The sequence below is a fragment of the Aptenodytes forsteri genome, unplaced genomic scaffold (genome assembly GCF_000699145.1).
Source record: "Aptenodytes forsteri isolate BGI_AS27 unplaced genomic scaffold, ASM69914v1 Scaffold84, whole genome shotgun sequence".
In the NCBI taxonomy this organism is placed as follows: Eukaryota; Metazoa; Chordata; class Aves; order Sphenisciformes; family Spheniscidae; genus Aptenodytes; species Aptenodytes forsteri.
Genome location: NW_008795492.1, coordinates 208,678 through 234,488, shown reverse-complemented (window position 1 = coordinate 234,488; position 25,811 = coordinate 208,678). Strand labels below are relative to the sequence as shown.

General features: G+C 42.8%; 1 protein-coding gene across 2 annotated transcripts in view; it reads left to right on the top strand.

Annotated features, from left to right (window-relative positions):
- Window positions 1-22,925, top strand: part of POLR3E (RNA polymerase III subunit E) — a 26,160-nt gene extending 3,235 nt beyond the window's left edge. Inside the window, exons 4-20 of one of the 2 annotated variants that reach the window (XM_009281602.1) lie at window positions 1,593-1,708; window positions 2,034-2,116; window positions 2,848-2,955; window positions 3,429-3,478; window positions 3,777-3,896; window positions 4,470-4,555; window positions 5,601-5,645; window positions 5,730-5,821; window positions 6,597-6,717; window positions 8,302-8,383; window positions 10,803-10,862; window positions 11,869-12,026; window positions 12,298-12,362; window positions 13,928-14,424; window positions 19,235-19,312; window positions 20,216-20,341; window positions 22,477-22,925. In XM_009281602.1, the coding sequence (XP_009279877.1) occupies window positions 1,593-1,708; window positions 2,034-2,116; window positions 2,848-2,955; window positions 3,429-3,478; window positions 3,777-3,896; window positions 4,470-4,555; window positions 5,601-5,645; window positions 5,730-5,821; window positions 6,597-6,717; window positions 8,302-8,383; window positions 10,803-10,862; window positions 11,869-12,026; window positions 12,298-12,362; window positions 13,928-14,424; window positions 19,235-19,312; window positions 20,216-20,341; window positions 22,477-22,533 (1,944 nt within the window). In that variant the 3' untranslated portion in view covers window positions 22,534-22,925. Of the gene's footprint in view, window positions 1-1,592; window positions 1,709-2,033; window positions 2,117-2,847; window positions 2,956-3,428; window positions 3,479-3,776; window positions 3,897-4,469; window positions 4,556-5,600; window positions 5,646-5,729; window positions 5,822-6,596; window positions 6,718-8,301; window positions 8,384-10,802; window positions 10,863-11,868; window positions 12,027-12,297; window positions 12,363-13,927; window positions 14,425-19,234; window positions 19,313-20,215; window positions 20,342-20,894; window positions 20,980-22,476 lie in introns of those variants that run through there. The other variant, XM_009281603.1, reaches the window with a different exon arrangement.
- The last annotated feature ends 2,886 nt before the right edge of the window (window positions 22,926-25,811 follow it).

Here is a 25,811-nt window from a genome sequence, read left to right as displayed (position 1 = left end):
TGGTGTTACACATTTATCAGCGAAGATAAAACCAAAACAGCAAAAGGTTGGTCATCGTTTGAGTCCAGTCTGTAAGAGTTGTTTTATGTTGTGCAGAATGTACTTAAGAAGAGCATTTTGTGCTATTAAGCTGTTATAACTGTGCAGCGACTTGCGGGACCAGATCTCTGTGCTTGGGTATGGGGGAGTCTTTCATTGTGTCTGTAAAGTAGAGTTTAGAATAAGAGTATTTTATAAGAGAGGAATTTGAAGTCATGATGGAAAAGCCACTCTTTTAATATAAAATAGTTACTCAAGGAAACATAGTTACTAATGTAATACAGTCTGTAGGTGCTTGTGCTAATACAGCTTGATTTAGAAGGCCTTTACAATATTCAGAAAAGGGTTCGGCTTTGGAGGCAAGCTCTGTCTTTCATTGTCAGCGCGGGTCTTGATTTCTCTCTTGCCTGGCTGTGAATCATCAGCAGTCCTTTTGAAATCAGTGGGGTTGTATAGGTGGGGATTTGAAATCAGTGGGGTTTTATAGGTGGTGAAAGTATAGCCAAAGCCAGAATGATTGCACTTGCTTGCAAATGTAGCCCAAAATTGTGGCTATGATTTCAAAATACCATATGTAAAAACCGCAGAAACAGATGTCTGTGATATTAGGATTTTGTTCTGGGAAATGGTTAAGGAGACTGCTTGTGTGAACTTCGGAGTTAGGATACATGTTATGTTCAGGAAATCTTCTATTAAAATTAGCAAACATTTGCATTGTAAGCCCTGTGCAGACTTGTAAATCTGCTGTCTCATCCAGGGACTTGTAACTAGGTCAGTTCACGAGTAACGTAAAGGGGAAGAAAAAATGAGGTTATAGCTGTGATATACAAATTTGTAAGGGCTTTGGCACACCCTGAGGAAGAATATATGCTGTATTGTTATATAAAGAGAAATGCTATGCAGGAAAACGCTTATTTTTGAACATTTGTCTGAAGTTTAAAGTTTGAAGGGGGGAATAGTTCTTGTAACTAAAAGCTTGGAGCTTGTTTCTGTACTTCGACCAGTGTAAATCACGAAAAACTATGAAGTCAGTGGTAAGTGCTGTAGTCTCAAACTTACCAGCATCGAGGCCTTTGCCTCTGAAGAGGGCGTAGTTACTGTATACTGCTTGGTACCCAAACTAGAAGGAAACATACGTTAAGTTTGAGAGATTCTGAATGGATCCTCAGTGATGGGGAGTCTTGAAGGATATTGCTTGTGCACTTGATCTGTACTGATAAGTAAACTAGACTGATAATGTAGTGGAAGGTATCCAGCAAAGTGAAGGTGTTTTTCAGGGCTGCCTAAAGAGCTCTCATTTCTCTGCTCCCATTCATTTACATGGGAGTTTATATATCTCTAGCCTGTTGTTAAAATGTCCCCATCCTACAAAAACCCATATATATGCTCAACTTTATGCATGAGGTTTGCCCCGTGGATTTGAATGATGATGCTTACGTATTTAAATTTGCTGTAAAACTATGGAAATGTTAACAAGTGTGGGATTGAATTTTAATTGATGTGTTTGGGGTTCTGTCATGGTAATTAGCTGTCTTTCCTTTCACATAATTTAGGTTGAACTTGAAATGGCCATTGATACTTTGAATCCTAACTACTGTCGCAGCAAAGGAGAACAGATTGCTCTCAATGTAGATGGCACATGTACAGATGAAACAAGTACCTATTCCTCGTAGGTGTCCTCTTTGCCTTCATTTCCTTTTTGTGGTGAGCATAGATATATGTATGTCCATCAGGGCTTCAGGGAAAGGTGAGAACTAGTGGCTGTACAGTTTCAGGGGGTGCTTTGGACACTGTTATATAGCAAGAATTCTTGGAAGTAATCTACAGTTTTTGGCGTCCTTCATGAATTCTGAATTGCAAACAGAAAGATGAATATATATATAGTTGCTGCAGTTGTTGATATTCCATTTTGAGAATTGGTGATTTCAGACCTTTAACATCTGTATGCCACATTGCCTGTAGAGTACAATCTCACAGCATTCATCTGTCTGCAGGAAGCTGATGGACAAGCAAACTTTCTGCTCTTCACAAGCTGCGAGTAACGTTTCCCGCTATGCAGCTGCTGTTTATAAAAAAGGTAAGTTTCTTTTGCTTACCCCTCACATCAGTGAAACATGCTCATTTCAGGGTTAAAATAAGACCTGTTTGGGTTTTTTTTTAGCCTAGGTTTTAGTTGACTGATGCGTCTTATAGAAAGGAAAATTTTTCCTTATCAATGCCCCCAGAGTCCTTGAGAACGTCTAGCAAAATCGTCAATACTATATCAGAACACTGTGGGTTTGTAGATGCCTGTAGGATCTTAACAGTACGTGATGACCTGAAATAATACACATTTGTAGCATAAATTTATCATTTTTATATTGCTATCTCCATCTAATTGTGTCTTTCTCATTTTCCTGTTCAACACTTTTTGCCCCTCTCTTGTCTTCTAATGTCATCACAAAACAGAGTTTTGATCTGAGGATCATCTGAGATGAAAACATGTATATTGTCTTCAGTGATGACTATTTTACTATGAGTCTCCTGAACTATAGGTCAGGAGACCTATCAGAGCCAGAATGTGGCTCTCTACAAGATCTGGTTTCAACACAAAAAGGAAAGTAACAGATAGGTCTTGGTCTTTCATACTCCTCTGAAATCCTGAGCACTGGATGAATTTTTCACTTCAATCCCTTTTTACATTTTACTGTATTAAATATTTATGTTAAATTGAAGCTGTGCCTTTACAGAGATAGGGAGATAATGAAAAGTCCTGTCCTTGTGCAGTGGAAAAAAACAATTTTAACCAACGTTAATTCTCTTTTTCAGGTGAACTTCACCTGACTCCACTACATGGAATTCTTCAGCTGAGGCCAAGCTTCACCTACTTGGACAAGGCTGATGCAAAACACCGAGAAAGAGAAGCTGCTAATGAAGGTAAATGCTCCAAGAGTTGTGTTTTCTTTTGGGAGGTGAGATACAAGTTCTCTCTAATTTTGCTGATAAGAGTCGTTAATATTCTGAAGGTGTTTATTATAGCAACATACTGATTATAAGGCCATTTCTCAGATTGTTTCGCTGATCTTATTTTCAGTGTAGCTGCATAAATGCTTTTTTTGGCACAGTGTGGGGGATTGGCAGAGGGATGGGAAGTGGTGGGTAGTGTCAGAGGGCAGCAGTAAGGAGTGTGTCACTACTGCCACTGAAAAGGTGCACTGCAAAGCTCATGGGAGCAGTATCTCCTATCATAGGAGCAGTGTGGTGCTGTCATACATTTGGCAAGCTGGGATTGAACCTGTGGTTTTGTAGTTCCTAGTACTGCTTTATTCCTGCCTGGGCCCCCACAGTTACAGGTTGGCTTTGGCTCTTTTACTCCTGTGGTATGTTTATTCTGTTGTGTTTTTTGGCAGGTGGTGATTCATCCCAGGATGAAGCTGAAGATGATGTTAAGCAAATTACTGTATGTCCAAATTTCCTTTTTATGATAGTTCAGGCAACAGTTCACAAGAAAGCATGACAATTCACACCCAAATAAAAGGACAGGAAACCTCAGCTAGTCCTGGTGACGCTGGGCTTGAGAGGGGGGAAGCAAGACAGACTTTCACTTGTTGCACAAGGATAAAGTTGGCACTGACAGCAAGGGGTGATTCATTTGAGCTAGGGCCCCGAGCTTCTGTTACGTGTGTACCAAATAAATAATGCAGGTGTTTTGTTTCAAGGATTTGGGGGCTGTATTGAATGATGCCCAAATCTTCCAGGTACGATTCTCCCGCCCTGAGACCGAACAAGCTCGTCAACGACGTGTTCAGTCCTATGAGTTCCTGCAGAAGAGACAAGCAGAAGAGCACTGGGTTCATCTACATTATTATGGCTTGAAGGTAGGTGTGTGCTGGCTGCTGAGGAGGCTGCCTGGGCCTGAAGGTTCAGCCAAGTCTAGAACTGTTTTTAAATCTGGGCCCATGGGAATCAGGCAATCATCAAAAGATAATGAAGAGAAGTAGGTCTGTAGGCTTGAACAGACCCTGCAGTGCTCTCTACCTCCTCCGCTGGATAATGCTTTGGGGTCTCCGCACTGGAAAAGGTTTAAAACTGAGAGCTGGACAAACATAAAGAGGGGCCTGAGTACAAGAATCACTCAGGTCTCGGATTATGAACTGGACTTTGTGAAAGACTTGGGGAACCCAGTCAGCTGAGTGTCAGAAATCCTGTTTGTCTGACCCACATGCATATCTGTCAGGAGATTTTGAAGTCATAGCAACAGAAACGTTCCCACATCACGTGAACATCGTTCAAGAAAGTGGAAGCAGAACATCAGTTAGTGAGGTGGAACGCTTTAATGATGCAGTAATGACAGAGGGTGGTCACAGCTTGGAATGAGGAATCCAGCTCTCAGGCATTTTGTATGTTTTCAGTATGTGGTAGTGACTCTTGTTTTTTTCCCGTATCTCCAGGATAGCCGTTCTGAACACGAGCGCCAGTATTTATTTAGTCAAGGTCATGGCCTTGCTGAAAACACGGAGTTAATTAAATCTCCCAGGTAATGGTTTGATGGTTTCCTGCAGAAATTGCAGTAATTTGTTGGGATTGTTTTCAGAGTAATAAGCAGGTATATTCTTTAAAAGTCTGACCTTTGATAATTCTATCCATGATAAAAATGGAATTGTTTAAAAAATACAGAAACAAACTAGCCTTCAACTTATTCAGGTTGCTTTCTTTGTTTCCCTGTACTCTGAGATTAAAACTAGTTGTTTTCATTTGGGATTGTAGTGTCTTGTACGTTATCACAACCCTGCATTACTGGGACTGCAAATACTGTAAAGGAAAGGTAAAACAAAAGCTCCTTCTGGTTAAAACAAATTAAAACTCTGAAGTCAATGACTTCCATTGTTAGCAAATCTTATAAAACTTTGTTTTGTGATTTGTGAGAGACATCTGAAACTACTTGAAACTTGTTCAGTTTTGTTTCTTGGTGACTGCAGCTATACAGGAATCTTCCCGTGATGCAGTCAATACTAATGCTTCGCTGTAATCTGATACAACTGTTGCCCAAGTGATAGGAAAGTGGCAGACTCTCTCTCCGTTTAATGGTGTGGGTGTGTTTTTCTTAACATTTAACATCTCAGTGGAACAGTGCTAGGTGTTCTGAGAAGTCTTTTGGATCCGATTCTTTCGTCACAGACACTGGTAATTACATGGGTGGAAAAGACTTTTTGCTTGTTGCTGGCCTGATTCTCTCTATCTACAGGACTTCACATGACCCCTCTTACTGCTGTGTCAGAGCACCTGTGTTTAACATGTTTACTCTTGCAGTTCCTCTGTTTGGACACCTCTTCTGTACAGAAGAGCTGGGATTCTGACTCCCATTTATTTCATACCTTCTCTTTGGGCAGATGAATGTCAATAGCTTTTACTAGTACTGAATTTACAGAGGAAGATGGGAGAGGAAAGGGGAGAGCTTTCTTTTCAGGCTAATGTTTTTGTAGATTCACACAAGTAGGATTGCTCTGAGCAAGAAATAACTGTACTTAAACCTGGGAAGTCCCAAGACAGGCATTTTAAGGATGTGTTTTCTTTTCTTCTAGTGAATATTTAATGATGCTGATGCCTCCAAGTGTAGAGGAAGAGAAGTAAGTGTTTGTACAGAATGTTCAAAGTTCATATTGGCTGGATGCTCTTTTTCATGGGCTGCAAATCTGCTTGTTTATCTGCAGTGACAAACCAATGGCTCCAAGCAATGTGCTTTCTATGGCCCAGCTGAGAACTTTACCCCTCGCTGATCAGATTAAGATCCTGATGAAGAATGGTTTGTAGCTTTTGTAATACATTTGCACTTTACTTTGTGACTTCTAATTGCCTCAGATAAGGTACCTTTCCTAGTAGTACCAGTTCTGTCACCCCACCAGACAGAGTCTGTCTGTCTCTCTCATTCTGTGAAGAATCCAAATCCCGAGCCTTTCCTTAAGGCTGTGCAGAGAAGAGCGGTAACAGCAGATCTGACTGCTGATCTGTATGTTTGCAGTCAACTTACTCTTAGAATAATTCTTAATCTGATGGTAGCTTTCTGGATGCATCTATTTTAGCAGGTGTCTCCTGGAATGTGGGACCTGAGCATGAATCATAAGTTGAAGGTTAATGCAACAAGTTGCACTTTGGCATTTTCTGGGAAGTTTTCAGTAATACGCACTTCATGAGTGTTATCTAGGAATTTTATTTTGTCTCTTCAGAGTTAATATCTGACGAGAGCAAATCCTGAGGACTTTGCCTCAGGAGCTTTCTGTCTTGTCAGGTATCTCTGTTTCCAAATATTGCCAAAAGCATAGATCTTTTTTATTTTATTGATGCATTAATTTGGGACCAGTTAAGCTAATCAACTTTGATGCAACACTAGCAGATATTTTCAGAACAGATGATGACTATAGTGCAGGGGGGGACTTAGTAGAACTTAGGTTTTGGGTTTTTTCTAAGATATAGCTTTGACCATGAACTTCAACATAAATCATAGTATCCTAGATTTATAAATCTACGTCTGTATCGTGCACTGCAGAAACCCTTAATCTGGTGTGTATTTTGCCTTTCAGTGAAGGTCATGCCATTTGCAAATCTGATGAGTTTGCTAGGCTCTGGGACTGACTCTACGGCAGTTCTCCGCTGTATACAGCAGGTGGCAATGCTGGTCCAGGGAAACTGGGTGGTGAAGAGGTATGGCTCGTCTTTGTTAGGACATGGTTTTCTGCTTTAAGGAGAGGATCACAACAATGGATTTCACATACTCATCTTCCTTGTGTCCCAAAGTAGCCATGTTCTTAACTCACAGTACTGTAAAATCTTGATTTAATGTTTGGTGCTTTTTACTGCAGTCAGATTAGTGCAGTCAAAATTCAAAGGGTTAATGTTAAAGGACAATACTTTAGTACCTACCCCAGCTAAAATTATAGCTGAGCAGTGATGTAATCTGTATTTGCATTTGAGTTATGTCTGGTTTTTGATGTTGTCTTCACTCATGTTCTTTTGTGAGAGGACTGTCCCAAATTCTTCCGGAGATTAGTGTCAAATATAAATACAGAAAATTAAACCAATCTCAGCTATAGTATTTCTTAGCTAAATTCAGTCAAAGAAAGATCTTTGTGCTTGCTGAACCTTGCTGTTCATCAGCAGGTGCTGCTGTTGTCAGCTGAAAGCTACCCTCTGGAAGGCATTACCCGCTTAATAAATCAAGCGTGGGGTACTGAGCGTACCCCATGAAATGGATTCTGTATCATCCTCCTGTTTATTAGAATAAAGCATGCTACTGGGAATTGAAGTCTAAAGTGCAGTATGATTTTTTTTTACCTGGGTGGAGCACTGCATGCAGAGAATTTATAGTCTCTGGAATAGCTCTCTGTGTTAAGATGAGTGGCACCAGCTACCAGTCCAAGTCTGTTAGCAGGATGTGTTTCAGCTATTGTGATACAGGCGTGTATTAACAATGTGAACAGTTTTTACAGTAACCCTTGCTGTCCCTCCAGCCATTCCAGAAGGAAGCTGGAAGCATGTTAAAAGACAGTATATTAGCATTCAGATTGTTTTTGTGTTGTAGCTGATTCTTTGCTACTAGTCTGGGGAGGATGTGTGTATCTCTGGTAGATGTGGCATGTTTGGGATGGTTGGGCACAGAGCAGCACATGCACACATCAGAGCTTTAAATGGAGAGGGGACCCATTTCTTTGGTCTGGGCAGGATCAAGACCATGAACCTGGGTTGCCTTGAGGCTTTGGAGACCATGATAATGAATGTCATCCAGTTGATCTTGCAAGCAGACAAAGACACAGGGTGGTGTTGGTCTCAGGGCTGTTTGGTTCGGGCATGGCGTTTTGTAGCATTGTCCCCTTAAGCCCTTGATTGCTGGGAGGGAAATAAAAAACCCTTATGCCCATTTTGGCATTTGGCTAAATGCGGCCTTCAAGGCTGCGTACCATGTTAGCCTAAGCATTTCTTAGGATCATTCTGGTCTTGTTTACACCAATCCAAGGGAGGATAGGCTTTGCAAGAACAAAGCAGAGCCTGTACCTGTGTTGCACATCTGCTAGCCACAAGGCTATGCTTTGCTGGTGTAAGCCTTTTTGCACTAGTGTAATTGCAGTGATGTAATTACACCAATATTAATTCTTTTAATGAAAACCATGCTTTGGATAAAGGTATAATTTAACTGCAGAACAGGGAGGACACGTTTGTTATGTTAATCTTCACCAATGCCATTTTTCTGGAGTACCTAGTAACTAATCCATCTTCCTTTTTAATTAACAGTGATGTCCTCTACCCAAAAGATACTTCTAGTCCACATAGTGGAGTCCCTGCAGAAGTGCTCTGTAGAGGGAGAGACTTTGTTGTAAGTATAAAAGTGTTTGTTGTTTTTAAAGGAAAATGCAGGTGAAGTTTGCCTGAGAGGCCACGGCATTGCAAAACTGCTGCTCTACTGCAGTAAGGTGTTTCCTCCAAAAAAATTATTTGTACTTTAATCCTGAAAGTGTTGTTACAAGTCTGTCATGGGAGCGTTGGTGTAGATTGACATTGTGGCTGGCTGGCAGGTTCAGATCATCTGTCATTAACAGTATTCATCACTGTCCAATACATGCTGTAGAGCCACAATGCGGGGCTAACAGAAAAGCCAGGACTGGATAATAAAGTGCTTGTTTCTCCACATATATTTTCATGGGCTCAGGACTGTGAGGTCTCAGGAGGGCAGTGTGTGTAAGCCTTGTGCTCCCTGAGCATGCACTGTTGATCTTTGAAAAGGACTTTATTCCCCAGAGCTGCTAATCAGTGAAGGGACTTTGTTCCCAGGCACCTTTTGTGAGCGGTAGCTGCACATGGAAGTTGAAATGAATACAGGTCTTGTAAACACACACGTAACTACAGCAAAAAGGAACAACCTCTGCATTGTGTTTATTTTCACTAACCACGGAAAGAATTAAGTTCCTAAGTGGTTCCTAAGTTCATATTCAGTTGATGGCTTCTGCCCCATCAAAGAGAAGCTGACGAGTGCATTGCTCTCATTTTTTTCAGTTAGACCTGACTGTTCCCCTTGTTTGCAAAGTTTGTTTATGAGATTTAGCTCTGAATAGGAGCAAGCTGTGCAAGAGACTTTAAGGATATTACAGTACTAGTGTAAGATAAAACTGATGGTGATTGAAACTGACTTTTTACTGTGTCTTGATGTCTGCCCAAGACACTGCCATATGGAGACCTGGATTCAGGTGTGACCCAGTGGCATAAGTCTTTAGGACACAGCAATTAGGTGACACGTCGTGCGTAAAGTTCAAGGGACTAGAAATTATGCTCAGTTAAGTAAGCGGTAGTATTTTAGCGATTAAAATGTAAAGATAAATTATATACATTTGAATTATCTCAAATATACCTTGCAGAAATGGATTTTTGTGGATCTTAAAGGCAAGTAATTTCCTGATTAGCTTTACAACAGGGAAAAAGTTGAAATGTTAGCAAATAGAAAGCATCGATATTTCTGGCTTTCAGACAAAGTGAAATGTCTGATCATAAGGCTTAGAAACAGTATGCAATGCTGTATTGCATCTGTGGAGAAAATGTGTTCTAGCTTAAAAAGGGAACTTTATTTCCCTGTGCATATTTGTGTAAAGTAATTAATAAGGTTAAAAAATATTTATGGCCAATAATGACTTTTAGTGTCCACCTGTTCCATGCTGTACTTTGGGGAGGAGGAAAAGTAATTTGTGTCTTTTCTGAAAGCTTCTGTTTTTTTCCCCGGATTCTCACATAATAAATTCAGAGGACGTGAGTACCATTGGCTCTAGTTGAGGGTAAAGTGCCTAATGAGAAATGGCTGCCTCAGAGTTGTGTGCGAGGAGATCTGATAGCTCTAATTCCTCTGGACGGCAGCTTCTTGTGCTTTAAAACAGAAATGCCCTGTGCCCTGAAGTGAGCGTGATGGTTTTGTGTGTTTGTGGGCAGAGAGAAGCTGAATCAGAGAGAAGGATGCATAGATGACATTGTAGGGCAGGTAGAAATTGGCAGTAATGAGATTTTGAATTCTTCACAACATCATTAATACACACAGACTAAAAGAGGTTGTAGTCTATTTAAACGGAGACAGGAAGAAATCAAAGGTCACGTTCAGACAGTGTTCTGCCCAAGTCCTCATGTATCCTGTTAGCCGGCTCTCAGCAGCTGCCTCTCAGGATGTTAGACCTTAGGAGCTGCTCTGCAGAGCACCTAGCTTTTCCATTAACTGGGGACAAGTATGCAAGTGACAGGCCATCTCAGCGTAGCTGTAAGTGACTGTGATGTGCATTGAAGAAGGGAACAGGCACTTTCTAGGAGGCTCTGTGCTGCAGAAAGGCAACAGTCATCAGCCTCTACAGGCCCCTACATTAACAGAAGTGTTTCTTTAGGTTGATGATTAGGTATATGAGAAGTTGAGCCTCAGGTGTGACTTCTGGAGTCCCAGCATCACTGCAGTGGATCTTTTTTTTTTTGAAGCTAAATGGAGTTTGAGTTCAAGAGATTCTTCATAGCTTTTGTGGTCACAGGTTCACCAAGGCAAACCATGGACTCTCAAAGCTTTTGATACTGTGTTCATGGCCATTTGAGGCCAGAAGAGGCCAGAAAGTGTTTTCCCACTACCTGGTTGAGAATCACCTACTTCCTCATTCTTGAAAGGAACGGGGTTTCCATTTTTCTGGTAACATCATTGAACAAGGTCATTACTACAACTTCAGTAAAGCAACTACTAAATACAGTTACTAGGTTTTTCTCTATTGTTCCCTTTATAGATGTGGAAGTTCACACAGGACCGCTGGGTTGTGAGAAAGGAAGTGGCAGCAGTTACGAAAGTGAGTGATTTTTTTTCTTCCTAAATCAGAAATTGGTGATACGTGTTGGGCATTGTCTGTAGGTCGGTAGTGGGTGCTGCTGCAAGCCTTTTCTCAGGTTCACAGCATCTGCATTACTGCTGACTTGCAGTGTTGCTCACCAGGCATGCCTTCACTTTGGAACAGGTATAGATACATACTCTTTGTAGAAATGTTTCGAGCAGCTCCCACAGTTACCACGACTCCACAGGATATGACTGTCCTTGTAGCTGAGCTACTGGAATGCATCTTGTTCTCTCACCTGTTTCAGTGGAGAGCCGGACACAGTTTGAATTAAGCTGACTGATCGTGCACCAAAGCAGATGAGTGCTTGTGCAGTCCACACTAGCTACTCTGCTTTGGGTGTGTTACAAAAGAGCAACTCTTCTGTGGGCATTTGCCAGTTGTCAATATTGAATAAAAGCTTTAAAGCAACTCAGGCACCTGAATATTCTGTTAAAACTGGCAAATGAATGAGAAGCATTAAGTAAAGAGGACAAAAAATCATTTCCTTAAAATGCAGTAAAATGATAAAACACGAGTCAATTTATGCACAGACCATCTATTTTTGGAATGTAAGATCCAGTGCTGCTTAAAAGCTGCGCATGTGTAGGTGCAGCATGTCTGGCCTGCAGCTCTAAAATAAGATTAACATTGTACAATATGCTTCTCTTCACAATAGAGTCTTTTCATCTCAGTTTGGAAACTCCCTTTTCTTCACAAAACATGCCATGAGCTATTTGACACTCAGATGATTAATCACCATTGCTCTCTGAAGTCCTGTGCTTTTAACATTGTGTGAAAGTGTTGGTGCTGCAGAGAAGGATGAGTATCTCTGACTTAGCTGGGTGTGTATCCATGGCGGTGCCCCATACATACCAAATCAGCCCAACTCCTGTCTTATGGAACAATGCCCATTGCTGCATGGCTGCATATGTCCTATGTAGATTGACTTCCATATTATTTATGCTTTTTCTTTTTCTTTTAGCTTTGCCCAGAAGATGTGAAAGACTTCCTAGAGCACATGTCTGTGGCAAGAATAAACAAAGGCTGGGAGTTCATGCTCCCTTATGATGAAGACTTTGTTAAGAAGCATCCAGATATAGTTCAGAGGCAACATATGCTGTGGATGGGCATTCAGGCCAAGTAAATGACTTGTTTTATTTTGGGGAATAAGCTAAAAACAGAGAACTATCTAGTACAAAGTTTCTGTAGACGTTGATAGATAACGTGATCTGTAATGCCTCGAAGGTTTCCCCCTCAGAGTCACCAGGCAGTGGTGTGGTGTGGGATGTCACTGCATCATTCAAGTCATTCCTGTTCCTTGGCTCCCTGGAGAAATTGAGTGTTCTAGCTAATGGCTAAAGCTGGTGTAACAACTGAAACTGTCCTGGTATATTTTATCTTTGTCTTTCAGATTAGAAAAGGTCTATAATCTCTTAAAGGAGCACTTGACACCAAAGAAACAAGAGGCACAATCAGGTAAATGGAATTGTGCTTGGATCATCTTGAAGCACATGCATCCCTCCATATTCCTGGGTGATGTTTTAGAGTTCCTCTCTGGTTTTGAATGTGGTGGGGACTGATCTTGTTTTGTTTGATATTTTTCCTTTCTTGCAATTTCCTCTGGATTATTTGAGACAGATCTTGGTCTTTATGAACATCACTGATGTTGGGGTGACACAGGCTTACTGTAGCATCCTTGTAGCAGAGCAGGGAGGATTCCTTGGCACTGGGGACTCGCTATTTGATAGCATAAAATCAGCTGGTTCTGTTATCCACTTCTTCATTTAAGGCAGCTTGTGTGGTGTAAGGGTGTAGGCAGCTTCTGAAGAGAGGACAGGGCCAGCGCACAAGTAATTCTCACCTCTCAGTTTGCAAGCTAATGTGCACGAGGTGATTTTTTTTATTTCCCCTGATTTGCACTGGGCTCTCTGTGGTGTGGTTGAGGGCTGAGCAATTAATGAAGAATGTGTTTGGCAGGGGGCTGTAAGGAGGTGTGAAGCTGTCTCTTTTTGACATCCTTCTCTACCATGGATGCCATTGAGAATATTAAAGTGGCTGCTCCATAATCCTAAAAGATTGTGAAAACTTGAGTTTCCAGAGAGTTTTAACTAGGCATTTGGCTCATTGCCAGACACTGAAGCCAATGAAGAGTGTAAGCAGAACTGTCAAACAAGCATATGAATCCATTTCAATACCCTGTGTCTGATCTGCTTGGAAGGATTAGGTGTTGGGTTATTTGGAGAGGATTAGCAAGCCTAACAGCAGAGAAGATAACAGCATGTGTGCTGTGCATGCTTTTGCCTTAAACACAGCACTCCTTCCTTTGGCATTGAGACTGGATTCCTCTGCTGCCAACATGCCCCTTCCTTTGACCTTTGGATAGCTGGGTGTGGAGAGGACACAGGAAGAGGCGTAGGATTGCATGGGAAAGGACTCCCTTCTGTCCCTTTCTCCCCATCACTGGTTAATAATACTAAGAAGAGGGTCTCAGACTCTCATCCTGTGCACCTCATGGTGTTCAGGTTCACTGTTAACCCCTTCAATCTCCTCGCTGTACCTATAGGACATCCTTGTGCTGGCTCTGGCAGTTGCTGCAGCAGGCCCCACCAGCCACTAGATACTCTAAATAAAAAAAAAAAAAAGTTGTTGGGCAAAGAAGCATTTGGGTGACAAGTAGAGATGTGTAAGCAGTCTGTATCCTGGTTTCCTGATTTGTGGAAAAGGCCCTAGTGATTGAACAAGTGCACTTTGTCTTTGCTTCAGGTTCCTTGACTGGAACAGCCTTCCCCAAGCATCTGGCTTACAACTGTCAACATGTTTATCTTTTTAGAAAAAACAAACAACACCCCCCCCACCCCCCAAAACATCGAACCCCCCCTAAACTAAAGTAAAATCTAATCAACAAACTGGGTTTATGCCTTAGATTTCACAAGCAGATGATGTTTTCTGGTTTTATTTCACTATGAGCCCTTCAAGAAACATTTTGCAAGACTGGAGCCCTGGTTATGGTGAGATTTATAGTATCTTTTGTTTCTTGCTAGCTCATCCGTTGCTGGTTTCTGGGGAGCAAAGGGTCAACATGGCTAAAGCAAAAGTCAAGCAGAACTATGGGCAGCTGGAGAAGGAGTTCCAGAAGCAAAAGGCGGAGATGAAATCAAATGACACCTCAGCCAAGATGGATGTTTCCAGTATCTGCATTAAAGAGGAGCCTGTGAGTGATGAGGAGCCGATGGATACCTCGGCTTATGAGGGCATGAACAACGGCATTGTCAATGGCCTCCATGCGGAGGAGGACTCCACGGACTCTTTAAATGGCCACTTGCCTGGAGGCTGCATTGACCGGGTAGCCCAAGAACTGAAGGCATTTGTGTCATCAACATTTAAGAAACAATTTGTACTCACCCTGAGTGAGCTTAAACGGTTATTTAACCTTCACTTAGCCAGTCTGCCTCCAGGACATACGTTGTTCAGTGGCATTTCGGACAAAATGTTACAGGACATGGTGTTGGACACTGGCTGCAAACAGATTTTGGTGCCTGTAAGTATGTTTTTCCCTTGGTGTACTTTGGGGAGGAGGGACTTGGGGGGGCAGTTAAATGTCTGAGCTGTGAAATGTTTGTGTCCTGTGTTGGTGGACCAGAAGAACAGATGTGCTCTGAGTAACTGTCCAATATTGGATATGTTGAAGCTGCTGGAGGTTTGTCTGGCGTCCTGCTTCTGGCAGGCCCCGCACTCTGCTTGCTTTGCTTGGTGGTATGCTGCGTAGCTTAGTTGTCTTTGGGGCTCTGTTTCCACGTCCAAGCTGTTGGGCTGCAGTGACTCACTGTCCCAACTTGCTCCTGTTAACATGATCTAAGACAGTCCCAGATTCCCATCAGCTCTCCTGGAGTTGCACAAGTTCCTTCTCTCAGGGACAGGGATGCGGCTGGGGGAGGAAAGGTGGCATTGGCTGCCTGGGAGCAGCAAGGCATACCCAACAGAGCCCTCTGGGAAGCGAAAAACCGTATCTGCAGCAGGTTTCTTTGGTCAGTCCTTTTCCTCCTAGACTGTGCAGAGGTGTCTTTGTTTCTTTGTCTTTATGGAAATGACATGTGTGATTGTGTGAGACAGAGCCAGGTTTGTGTGACAGTAGATTGCTTAGGAAAGGAAAAGGAATTTGGCATCATGGGAAAGAGCCTAAAAGGAAATTAATTTTACAAGACATCTGGCAGTGCTGATTGGGTTGCAACCAGAAAGAGCTTGGGAGTCAGCTGCCTGTGGGGAGAGAGGAAGAGAGACGTGTGAACTGCTCGAAAGAGCAGGCAAGGCAGAAAGAGGAGGAAGCAGGCAGGCTGAAGAGAGAGAGCCTGGAGCATGGGAGTTGAAACCCAGCTAAGGAATAAGGGTTGCTATGGGGGGGCAGAAATAACATGTTCAGTCGTGTGCAAAGTACGTGTTGTGGCACCTGAGAATCAAGTAACAGATTTGAAATGCCACTAGGGAGACCACCAATTTCGGTACTTTCTGCTTTCTCTTGACAGTTTCCAAGTCCTGGGGTAATGTTTGCCTGGAACTACCTCTTAGTTCTGGCTAGGCGCTCCTTTGTACGTGGTGTAATGTATGCATTTGCCATGCTGATGGTAAATAGCTGAGGTCATTGCTGCTCTATTACTTGGCACTGGGACTTACTTGCTTTGGAAATTTGGGGATTTTGGAAATTATTCCATCCACTCTTTGCTTAAAGACTATGAGGAGTGAAAGTGGGATAGTTTCTTTTTTCAAAAAACAACCTCAATAAAATCCTCCTGAAGAGAGGTGGTTGGGAACTTCCTTCTGTCTGGAAAACCCTGTCACAGGAGACCTGCAGAGATGTAGAAGTGGTCACTGGAATGTCTCTTGCTGGAGATCTGCTGTAAGTTTTAGTTCTGCTGACCCAGAATTTACTGCAAAACTTGAGATCTTGTACAGGAGCCTGTATAAACCTGTACTGTTATCAGCAATGTAATTCATTACCCCCAAGCCTCCCCCTGATGCTCTGTGTAGATGGCAAAGGTGCCGGGGCTGGTTTTACTCTTTGCATGGGCTCATACACTTTGGTATTTCTTGATTGTTCCCCTGGACGATTTTGTCAGAACCCGACGAGGGTGCCTGAGCTCAGGGAAAGCCTGGAGGGTTGTTTAGCATGGGTTTTCATAGTTGCTCATTAGTTTTCTGTAATTGAAAGTACTTTGCTGATAAAAATCAATGATCTGAGGTAATTAAAATGATGTTCTGTGGGGGGTGAAGACACTCTTGGCTTGCATGCTGCCCTATTATAGAAAACATGTTGCTGAAAACGGTAATTGAAACCTTACCAGGGGAACGCAGGATTTATTCTAAAACTGACCGACTGCACCCAGGGTATGAGATAAATAGTATTTGTGCGGAGCCAGAAGAGATGCCACTCCAGCTGCAAATGAGGCCGTGGGGACGCTTGCAGGGTGCTGTGCTTGCCTGTGCTTTGTAGCATCCTCAAGTGGGAAGGAAAAGCACACGCAAAGAAATAGCAAATCCTGGGCAGATGCACCCAAGTGCAGTGGGCTGCTGCTGCCATTGGAGAGAGGGCGAGTAGAGGCGTCCTTGGCAGACATTGGTGCTGTGCGTGTGTCCGGAGCTTGCGCAGGCTGAGCCTGTGTCCAGCCCCACGGGAAGCGTTTGCACAGGAATCTGGCTCCTGAGTATCTGTACCCATTTCCTGCAGGCTGGTGGGGGTGCATGGGGGTGGCTGACTCCTGCCGGCTCCCTTCCCGTGGTCCGTGGAGTGGCAAGGTTCTGCCCAAATCTTGAGGATATTTTTGAGGCATCAGGAAATGATGTAACCATTGCCTGCGTCCTGCCTGGCTAGGGTAACAGGAGAGGAATGCAGCCTTGCGCTTACAGTGAGCTTTTTGAGCTAGTGCCGATGCCAGGCTCCTGGAGAGGTAAGCTCAACAGTTTACCTCTAGGATTATTCCAGCTGATAAGTCTTTTCTGGTAGACTTAGGCCCTTTCAGTCTAGTTTAGCTATAATGCAAGGCTGCCTGGCAGTGGCTATTGTTAGGGCATGCTCAATGCTTGAGTGAGACACATCCCAAAGCCAAGGGCTCCTCCCTGAGAGCTTCCGTTTTAACGTGGCAGCCCTGGGACCCGGGGCAGCAGTTCATCTCCCTACAAGCCCTGCACTACCTCTGGGGGCTTAGGGCAGGAAGGGACACAGGGCAAATATTTTAAAGAAGGATTTTAAGGCAGTGGAGAGCTGTTTGAAGGTGAGGCTGGAGAGATTAAGATAACGAACACAAAATGGCAAAGGGACAGAGGGTGGCAAGACAGTAAAGCTGTTTGGACAGAGCAGCATGTCTCTCTGAAGAGTCACTGATGGCATTTCCCGCTCCTGTGGACAGGCTGTATGACAGCAGCAAGCGAGCAGGGTGCTGTTGGCAGCAGTGTTTGCAACAGTTTGCAGAGTAAGGCTGGATGAGAGGAGGAGATTCTGTGGGTTTTTCTTCCCAAATAAGTATTGTGTTGGTTTGGAAGCCGTTTCCTCACAGAATGGCCAGATAAACACAGCTGCATTTCAGATGCGTGGCTGAGGCGAGAGGAGTTTGCACTCCGGGTCTGTGTTGAGTGACTTTCTCAGAGCAAGGCAGCTTGTGGCTGGGTGTTCCCGGTGCCCTGTGTTTTGCCTTTCCTGCTGCAGCTTTTTTCTGGAGGGAAGCTGAAGTATTTGTTTTTACCTGTGCTGAAAGCATACAAGAGAGATTATTCCTCAAAAGCTGGAAGTGTGTCCTTATGAGAAGAGAACAGTGTCAGGTGTTGCGAGCCTAATAAGCCTGAATCCTGGCTCTAAACCAAGTGTAAAACCTTGTTATATTCCAGCCATTTGGACCAACGTGAGAGCCACAGCTGCTAATCCCACCAGGCAGCTCCCACTGGACAAAATTCTTGCCCTTTGCAATAAGATCAGAGGCAAAGCGTGAAAGGAAAGTCTGATCTTTCACTCTGCGATGCACAAGTCTTTTGGTGTGGTGTGAGGGAGGCTGGGATGAAAGGTTGGGTTTGTACCAGTAGCCAGGATTGAGGGATACTGGGACAATCAGAACTGGCCTGTTAGCTTTTCATAGATGATTGATTTAGGTCGCCTGGGCGGCTAGCAAGGAATAAATTGTTAGTGACAGACAGGAAGAGACATGTCAGGAATGAAGGCATACTCCAGCATTGCTCATTAGTCACTGCTCCAAGGGGAAACGTTAAGGCAAATGAATGGTATTTTATTTTTTTAGGAGTTTGGGGCATGGAGAGAAGGCAGTTGTCTTCCTTCCTGTGTGCAGGGGTGTGAGGTCTCTACCTCAGAAAAAATAAATTTATTTCTCTAGCTTGGCACATGGAAGAAAAAAACCCAAACAAACAAAACCACTTCATTTTTGGAGCCTGAAATGAGCAAGTGTCTGGTTCACTGTCCATCAGCGTTCAGTCTTCTGGAGTCCTGTAGTCTGCACCAAAACAGAGATGACAGGCAGCAGAAGCACAGTGCCTGTCAGTAATGCTGACTTGGGATTAGTGAAGCAGATAGAATCATAGAATCATTAAGGTTGGATACATACAGGATAGAGTCTGAATCTCTAAAACCTGCCACTGTAAATGTAAAAACCTCCAGAAAGACCCTGCAACGCATTTGGTGCTCAGTTGAATACTGCTTTGGATGGTCTGGAAGCAAACACTAGAAAAATCTAGACACCTTGCCATGAAATAAGGTCTAAGGTCCAAGCCCTGGGATTGTTCTGGTACGTGGTGGTTGACCCTCCACCAGTGGGAAACTGTCCCCATGCAAAATTCACGGGATTCCAGTATGCCCAGCAGTTCCCTTTTAAAGCTCTGAAATGGTTGGTGGTGTGCCAGGTGGGGCCCGTGGCACTGGTGTGGATTACCCCACCGTGACCAGAAGCATCAGTCAAACATGGCTTGGGCATATCAAGGCACACATGGATGCCATGGTGCTCATCCCATTCCCTAGGCCATAGTTAGCCCCTCGTTAATTTGGGGTCTGTGTGCCGCAGGATCACCCAGCAGGACAGGTTTGATACAGATCCTGTTTCTGTTGAAGTCATTGGGGCCTGCGAGAAGGTGCCCATGGCTGCAGGATGGGCCATGCCTGAGCAGGCACAGGGGCTGCCGGAGCAAAGGTACCCCTTCGAGTTTGGAATGGGAAAGGAGCTTATGTTGTTTCAGTAGTTCTCATTACATGGCAACGATGTTTTCGATTCAGTAATAGGTGTCCAGGGATACTGTATCATAGAATCATTAAGCAGAACTCATTAAATAGATGGTTATTTTTAACAGCCTCTCGTTCTCAGTTTCCTCCACAGACTGCTGCTTCACCAGATGAACTAAAGGTCTATGCACTTTGGGAAGCTGGTGACACTTACGATCAGGTAAAGATAAAAATAAGTGAGATTCCCAAATATATGTTTATTGAGCATTTGGCGTTGTGTTTCTGGAACTGGTACGGTAGGTAGTTTTCTTCTTTCCCTATTGAAGTGTCCAGTTTTCAGTACCAACCTATTTCCAGCTGAGAGGAAGCTCTTAGGTCACAGGGTGGTCATTGCTGTGTCAAGACAAGGCGGTGTGGACAGAAACAACTTAATATGTTGGTAATACACGTCAGTAGCTAGTGCAGTGGAATACAGATAATTTTGAACCTATGAGGAGAAAGGGTTCTCCGATGCAGGCCTCACACCAGGATCCAGTCCAATTTTTTTTTTTTTCTTTTGATGGTGATGCAACATTAACCAGAGGTGAAATGATGTTGTTACCTGATATATGTGTTTATACTTAGAATAGGAAATGTTTACAGCATATGTGAGCATCTCCTGAGTTTTAATTGTTATCAGAGTAAATGAAGTGAAAGGGAAGGCGCCTAACAAAATGTGGATGGACAATGTAAGCCCTGTGTCCATGATCTAAATAAATTTTTATAGGAAAGACTCAAGCAGTATCCAGCCTCCTGGCTGGAGTGGACCATGGGAACTCCTGTGGAAGCATTTGAGAGGAATATGTTGCAGCCTCGTCTTCAGCATGTTCTTCCTGTGGAGGTGTCCCAGGTCACAGGACAGGCGCAGGTCGAGCCACGGGGCACGGAAAGATCCCTGTAGAGCCCTCAGAGGCTAGGGCAGTGCTAGAGAACAGTCTATATGGGATGGTTTCAGGATTACGAAGCAGAATCCTCTAATGTAGTTCAGTGAATGTTTTGTACAGACTAAGGCACAAGCAGTTTTGATATATAGAAAGATAGGATTGTTCTTCTTTTTGTATTTATGATACTTTTTCTTTTAAAGCATCGCCAAGTTTTGCTTGAAATCTTTTCGAAAAATTATCGAGTGCGCAGGAATGTCATCCAGAATCAGTTGAGTCAAGAATGTGGAGAAGATCTGAACAAGCAGGAGGTGGATAGAGTGTTAAAGGTAAGTTTCTGTTCCATTGTGGGTTTGATCCAATTAATACATGAATTTTTAATGCTTGGTTTGAGCAAAGGATCGTATTTTACCTTGAATTGACAAATGAGAAGGATGCTAGAACAATTGTTGTTGGAATGTGGACAAAGCCTGTTTTTCAGCTTGTTTTCTTAAAAATACACTTGTCTCATTCTACCTTCTTTCCCTCCAAGGAGTGCTGATTTTGACTCATGCGTTATTTTGTATTATTGCAACAAATCTTTGTCATCTTGGACCAGCAGGGAATAGAGTGTAGTAAATGAGTTATTTTTAAATAATGTGAAGTTAAACGTTAAGGAGGTGGGAGGGTTCTGCACAGTGTGCTGAGTTTACCAGCTGACTGCTGTTGGCTAATGCTGAAGAGCACAAGTGCTGCATATTCAGAAGGAAATGCATTTCATTCTATAGTAGGACGTGCAGCAGTGTACGGAGCAAAACCCTAGCCAAAACAAGCAGGCAAAGTAGTAGTTAACACATTTCATTGTGAATGTTTATTTGAATCCTTTCATCCCTGTCTTTGAAGGTGCACCATTTACTTGCTAAAGAAGTTTAAGGTATAAAGTACGGACCACATAGGCCATGATTGACAAGCTTTAAAAGTGATGCAGGATGGCTAAGTAGAAAGTTGCCAACTAATGTAATACTTTAATCATTGTTGCTGGGCCTTTGCTCACTGTCACCCACTTCAATAACACAAGTGCTTAAGTACTTTATTACACTGGGATCTGCAAACGGAATAATAGCGTATTCGAAAATGTTGCTGTGATAATAAGCAAACTGGTCTTGCTTGAAAGAACCTGGTCTTCTTAGCATTAAAATAAGCTTAGACATTTCTGCCTGCTAGACAGTATTTCATGTGGCTTGCCTGTGCTGGGAGATCTGTCAAGCGACTAGATGAGCTCAAATATCGGCTCTCCTGGAACATCTAGACAATGTACTGGCATTAGTTTTTCATGATGCTGTTGCTATTTAATAGATAACCTATTTCTAGAAAAAATACCTTCCCCTAAATAACTGGGTACTGTTTTTATGTAAGTCACTAAGTCATTGTGTGACCAGCCTTGTGTTGTGTCAGGCTTCTTTGCCTTTGATACATTTATCACTGAAGTATGTGAAATTATCTTTGTTTCTGAAATAAAATTTAGAAGTATGACTTAATGAAATGGGCAGATTCTCTGGCTTCTTTAAGCCACAAGAGATTGGATTCCTCTTTGAATGAAATTGGATTTGCTGACTCCTATTTCCCCATCTGCGTGTGCTCCTTTTTTATACACAGAGGAACAGACCGACAGGGTTTGTATTTTTGCATCTGCAGGTCAAGTCTGCAAACCCTCTTTCTAGCCTCCATGCTTAATTTCCTATTTGTTTTTGCGATGTGCGAGTCCCAAGACTTCAGAAGAAAAGATACTTTCTTCCCTTTAAGCTCCACCGCATCAGTTCTGTAGCAGTACTTAAGCCTGTATTGAATTACCTAAATGGGAGGGTGGGAGTGAAAGAAAGAGAAGCCCTTAGCTTAGAACTCGAGGGACTTGGTGCTCACCTAATAGAAATAAGAAAATGAGCCACAAGAAAACCCACTTACTGAACTCCTTTGCTGTGGTGCTTACCTGCTGTAAGCTGAGCAGACGTGTGGTCAGAATACCAAAGCACGGTTCTGAGGTTTGACAGTTCATTATCATAAAATGTTGTTTATTAAAAGGCTTCAGATCTGGCGACCGCTTTCACACTCCAGCCCATTCCTGCTGCTCCCTTCAGTGTCTCCACCCGAGCTTCAGCCTGTGTTTATCCCTCAGTTCCCATTGTCATCACCCCTCCCCGCAACCTTTCCTAAGCTGGCTTCTGCACGATCCCCATCTTCTCCCCCAAAAAGCCCAGTTTCTCGCTGCCATCGCATTGTTATCCTCCTTGCGGCCTCTCAACCTTCCCCTTCTTGTGTTTGTCATCTTCATTTAAGCTATATGGTCTTCAGGGTGGAGATAACCCATGGCTCTGGATTCGTGCTCTCTCTCGTGCACTGGAGAGACGACTTTTATTGATCACATTTATTGTCCCAAAGCCAGACAATGGTTCCAAGACCTTACCCAAGACTTTCCCTTTCTCCTCAGGACTGCTGTGTGAGCTACGGCGGAATGTGGTATCTTAAAGGGACAGTGCAGTCTTGACAGCGGTGGTAGCGGTTTCTTTACTTCAAGTGATCTCCAGGACGAAAGAGGAAACCTGCAGCAGGCGGCAGAGAGTAATGCTGTGGCCTCGGGAGTGTGGGGCAGGATCTGACCTACTTTGGGGCACGTGGGCATTGCAGACAAACAGTCATTGACATCCCGACACACTCACACGCGTGTTTGCATGGCCGCCTAGGCGCATGAGCAACTAGGAAGACAAAATGGGACCCTGTCTGCAGCTTGATTAATCTGGGATTTCTGACGTATTTCAGTTCTCGTTCTGTTTCATTATAAAAAAATAAAACCATATACTGACACAGACATGATGGAAAATCATGGTCTGATACTTTATTTTGTAAGTAATGCCAATAAATTAAATTTGTTTACAAACATCCCAGTTTTTGTTAAATACCTAGATGCTCATACTTTAGTCCAAGCATTCTAATAGCCCTTGCAGAAAGAGAAGATAGTCATGTCCATGGAAACGTCAGGCCAGGGAAGGGGAAACAAAATCACTGTCTTTGAACTCTGTCCTACATAGCAAGTGTTCTCACCTGTTGTCTGTGAAATGAGTTATTTGGAAAAGTACCTACCTTTGAAACAGATGTGGAACAACTACTGGATTTCTTTTATTGGTGTGGGTTTTGTTTGAGGGATTTTTTTGCATTACTGTATGCAAACACAGCGAGGTAAGTAACCGAGTGCACGCTCTGGAAGGCATCCAGCTGTAGTTATCACATGGCAACAATGTAAAACCTCTATTTTGTGTAATTTTTTTAATAAAATTTTATCTCGAAGGTCAATTCTACCCCGCCTTGTATTTGTTCAAGAAGAAATGGAAGCTGCACCCTCTCCTTTTATAGCCTGAAGGCTTATGGCGGAAGGAAAGGTCAGGACTGTTTTAGTAGAGGTTACAGGTAGATAGTAAACTGCTTTACATCATTCCGCTTGCATCATGTTCTATAAGGGAGAGCAAGAGGTGGCTGTCAAGCTAAGGGCCTGTTGCACAAGGTACAGTAACTGATCTTTTTGTTACAGGTTTATCACTGAAGCCTAACTGCAGTAAGATAAGGAATGCCCTACTGTAAGCATTGTAGAACACAGTTACTTTACTGTTCATATTCTTTGCTGTAACTTCCATCACATGAGAAGCTCAAGGAGATTCTATTCATTTCATCTACTTACCCTAAGAAAAGGCTGAGTTGTGTTGTTGATTAAAATAAGCAGATTAATGTAGTTAATCCAGGTAAGATTGGCTAAGAATATTGTTACCATACTTAATGGCATTTCACATTTCTGTGGAAAATACCTATTTTTAAACTGCTAAAACTCTATCTTAATTAATACTCCAGTGTAGTTTATTAACTACATCAACACAACAGGGAGGTGTTTTAAGTTCAGGCAGCTTTTGCAGCCTTTGTCTTGGTCTGTTGCATGCACCCACAGCTGATGCGGCCCTAGTACGGCCCTGTTGCCACAGCATTACCTATGGCTGCTTCTCTAAAGCTGCTCTCTGGGAAGGCTACAGTCTGAGAGGAGTTAGGAAAGAAGAACCCAGCCTTCGAGGTTTTTATTGCACAATATGTACAGTCACATGTTAAAGTACAGTATGGCCAGAGCTTAGCAATGGCACAGGTAGCCAAGGGGAAGTTACATTACAGAAGAATCAAGTAGCTCTGTGGAAATCTGAGAACATTTATGATCCTTTTAAAGCATAAGAATTGTATATATGAAAGTGCTCTAAATTAGCCAACAGTAATAAACCACTGAAGATCACCTATTTAACCAAAAAGTCTGAATTGCTTTTTACATGTCTTCTGGTCCAGCAGGTGTGGATCCCCCTTCCCCTAAAGCGGTGAGGAATGTTAGTAGTAAATCATTTGTGACTAACAGAGTCGTGCCTTTCTCATTTCAGGTTACTGCTTTCCAGTATCTGAATGGGGCAGACCTCCATGTGATGAGGATCCAAGTGTTAGTGAAACAGTGACAGTACAGTTAACCTGATGGCAGAACAGTGGCTTTTCTGCCTTCCCCCTTCCCCCCCCCCTTTTTTTGAACAGCACTGACAAACACCACAACAAGGAGGAGAAAGTACTTAGTTCCCTCTGGATTTCTTTCCCAGACAGGCCTATTCTTCTCCACTTAGTGTAACCTTTTTAAAATACAAATTTAATGGGAACTCCATCTGAGCTACATAGGAAAAGATGGCAAGACTAGATAATGCAGGTGCCATCTGCACCAAGTTTACTGTTTCCTGATTGGCACAGATGGGCATAATTACTAGTTACACATGCAGCTTGACTGGATTATTTATTTGCTTAGAAAAATATTCACAAGATTCAGATTCCCATTTTTAAATAATTTTCAGAATGCAATACATATTTTAGAGAAACTCCCACAATATGAAGTCTTAATACTGCAACTGAAGGACAGCTATACACAAGCTTAACAGGGTACAACATGAGGCAGACAGAACTGCAACAGCAGCAGTTGAACTAAAGCTGAGAAATTGTCAACATTCTGTGTCAACTGTTTGGTGTATCGCAGCAACTCAGACAGGCAGTAAGTTGATTCCCAAGAACGGCTGACCAAATTAAGCTATGAGACCCTTTATAAGGAGAAGGATGTCACCCTTCATTGTGCCTTTCCCCCCGCTTAATCTCTAAGCCTTTGTTTTCTTCACACATTGAAGCAGTTTTAAGGAATGTACTTCTCCATGTCCCTTGTTTTTCAGAATTTGAATACATATGAATTATTATTAGGGAATGGAGGAGAGGAAGAACAAGAACATGGTCCCCTGTTTTCAGTAGGATATGTTCTGGCAATGCTGTGTCCATCCTCCCACCCCCCAGGCAGCATGGAATAGATCCACAGAAGCTGACACTGGAAGCAATAGACAAAACAATGGGATAAGGTTTTTTACCTGGCCTGTCTCCTTCGAGCACTTGGAGTTTGTGGTCTGCAAGATTAAAAGCTATTCCACTATGTCAATGCTACTGCTAAAGTTAACTAGCTAAATTGCAACTTTCTATCATCTTCCCAAATACACATAAAAATGTACTTTGCAGACATTCCAAAGAACAGCAGGTCCCAAATAACATATATAATCAATTCACAGTATCTTGCCTTAAGACAAAGTGCCCTACATAAGAAACCATACCTAAAAAGCCACGCAAACTTTACATCAAATCCTTTCTTAGTATGAAGACATTTATACTGATCTATGGGAGAGCTCAGTGCATGTGAAAACATGGTATTTATTAGCTTAAACCAAGCAC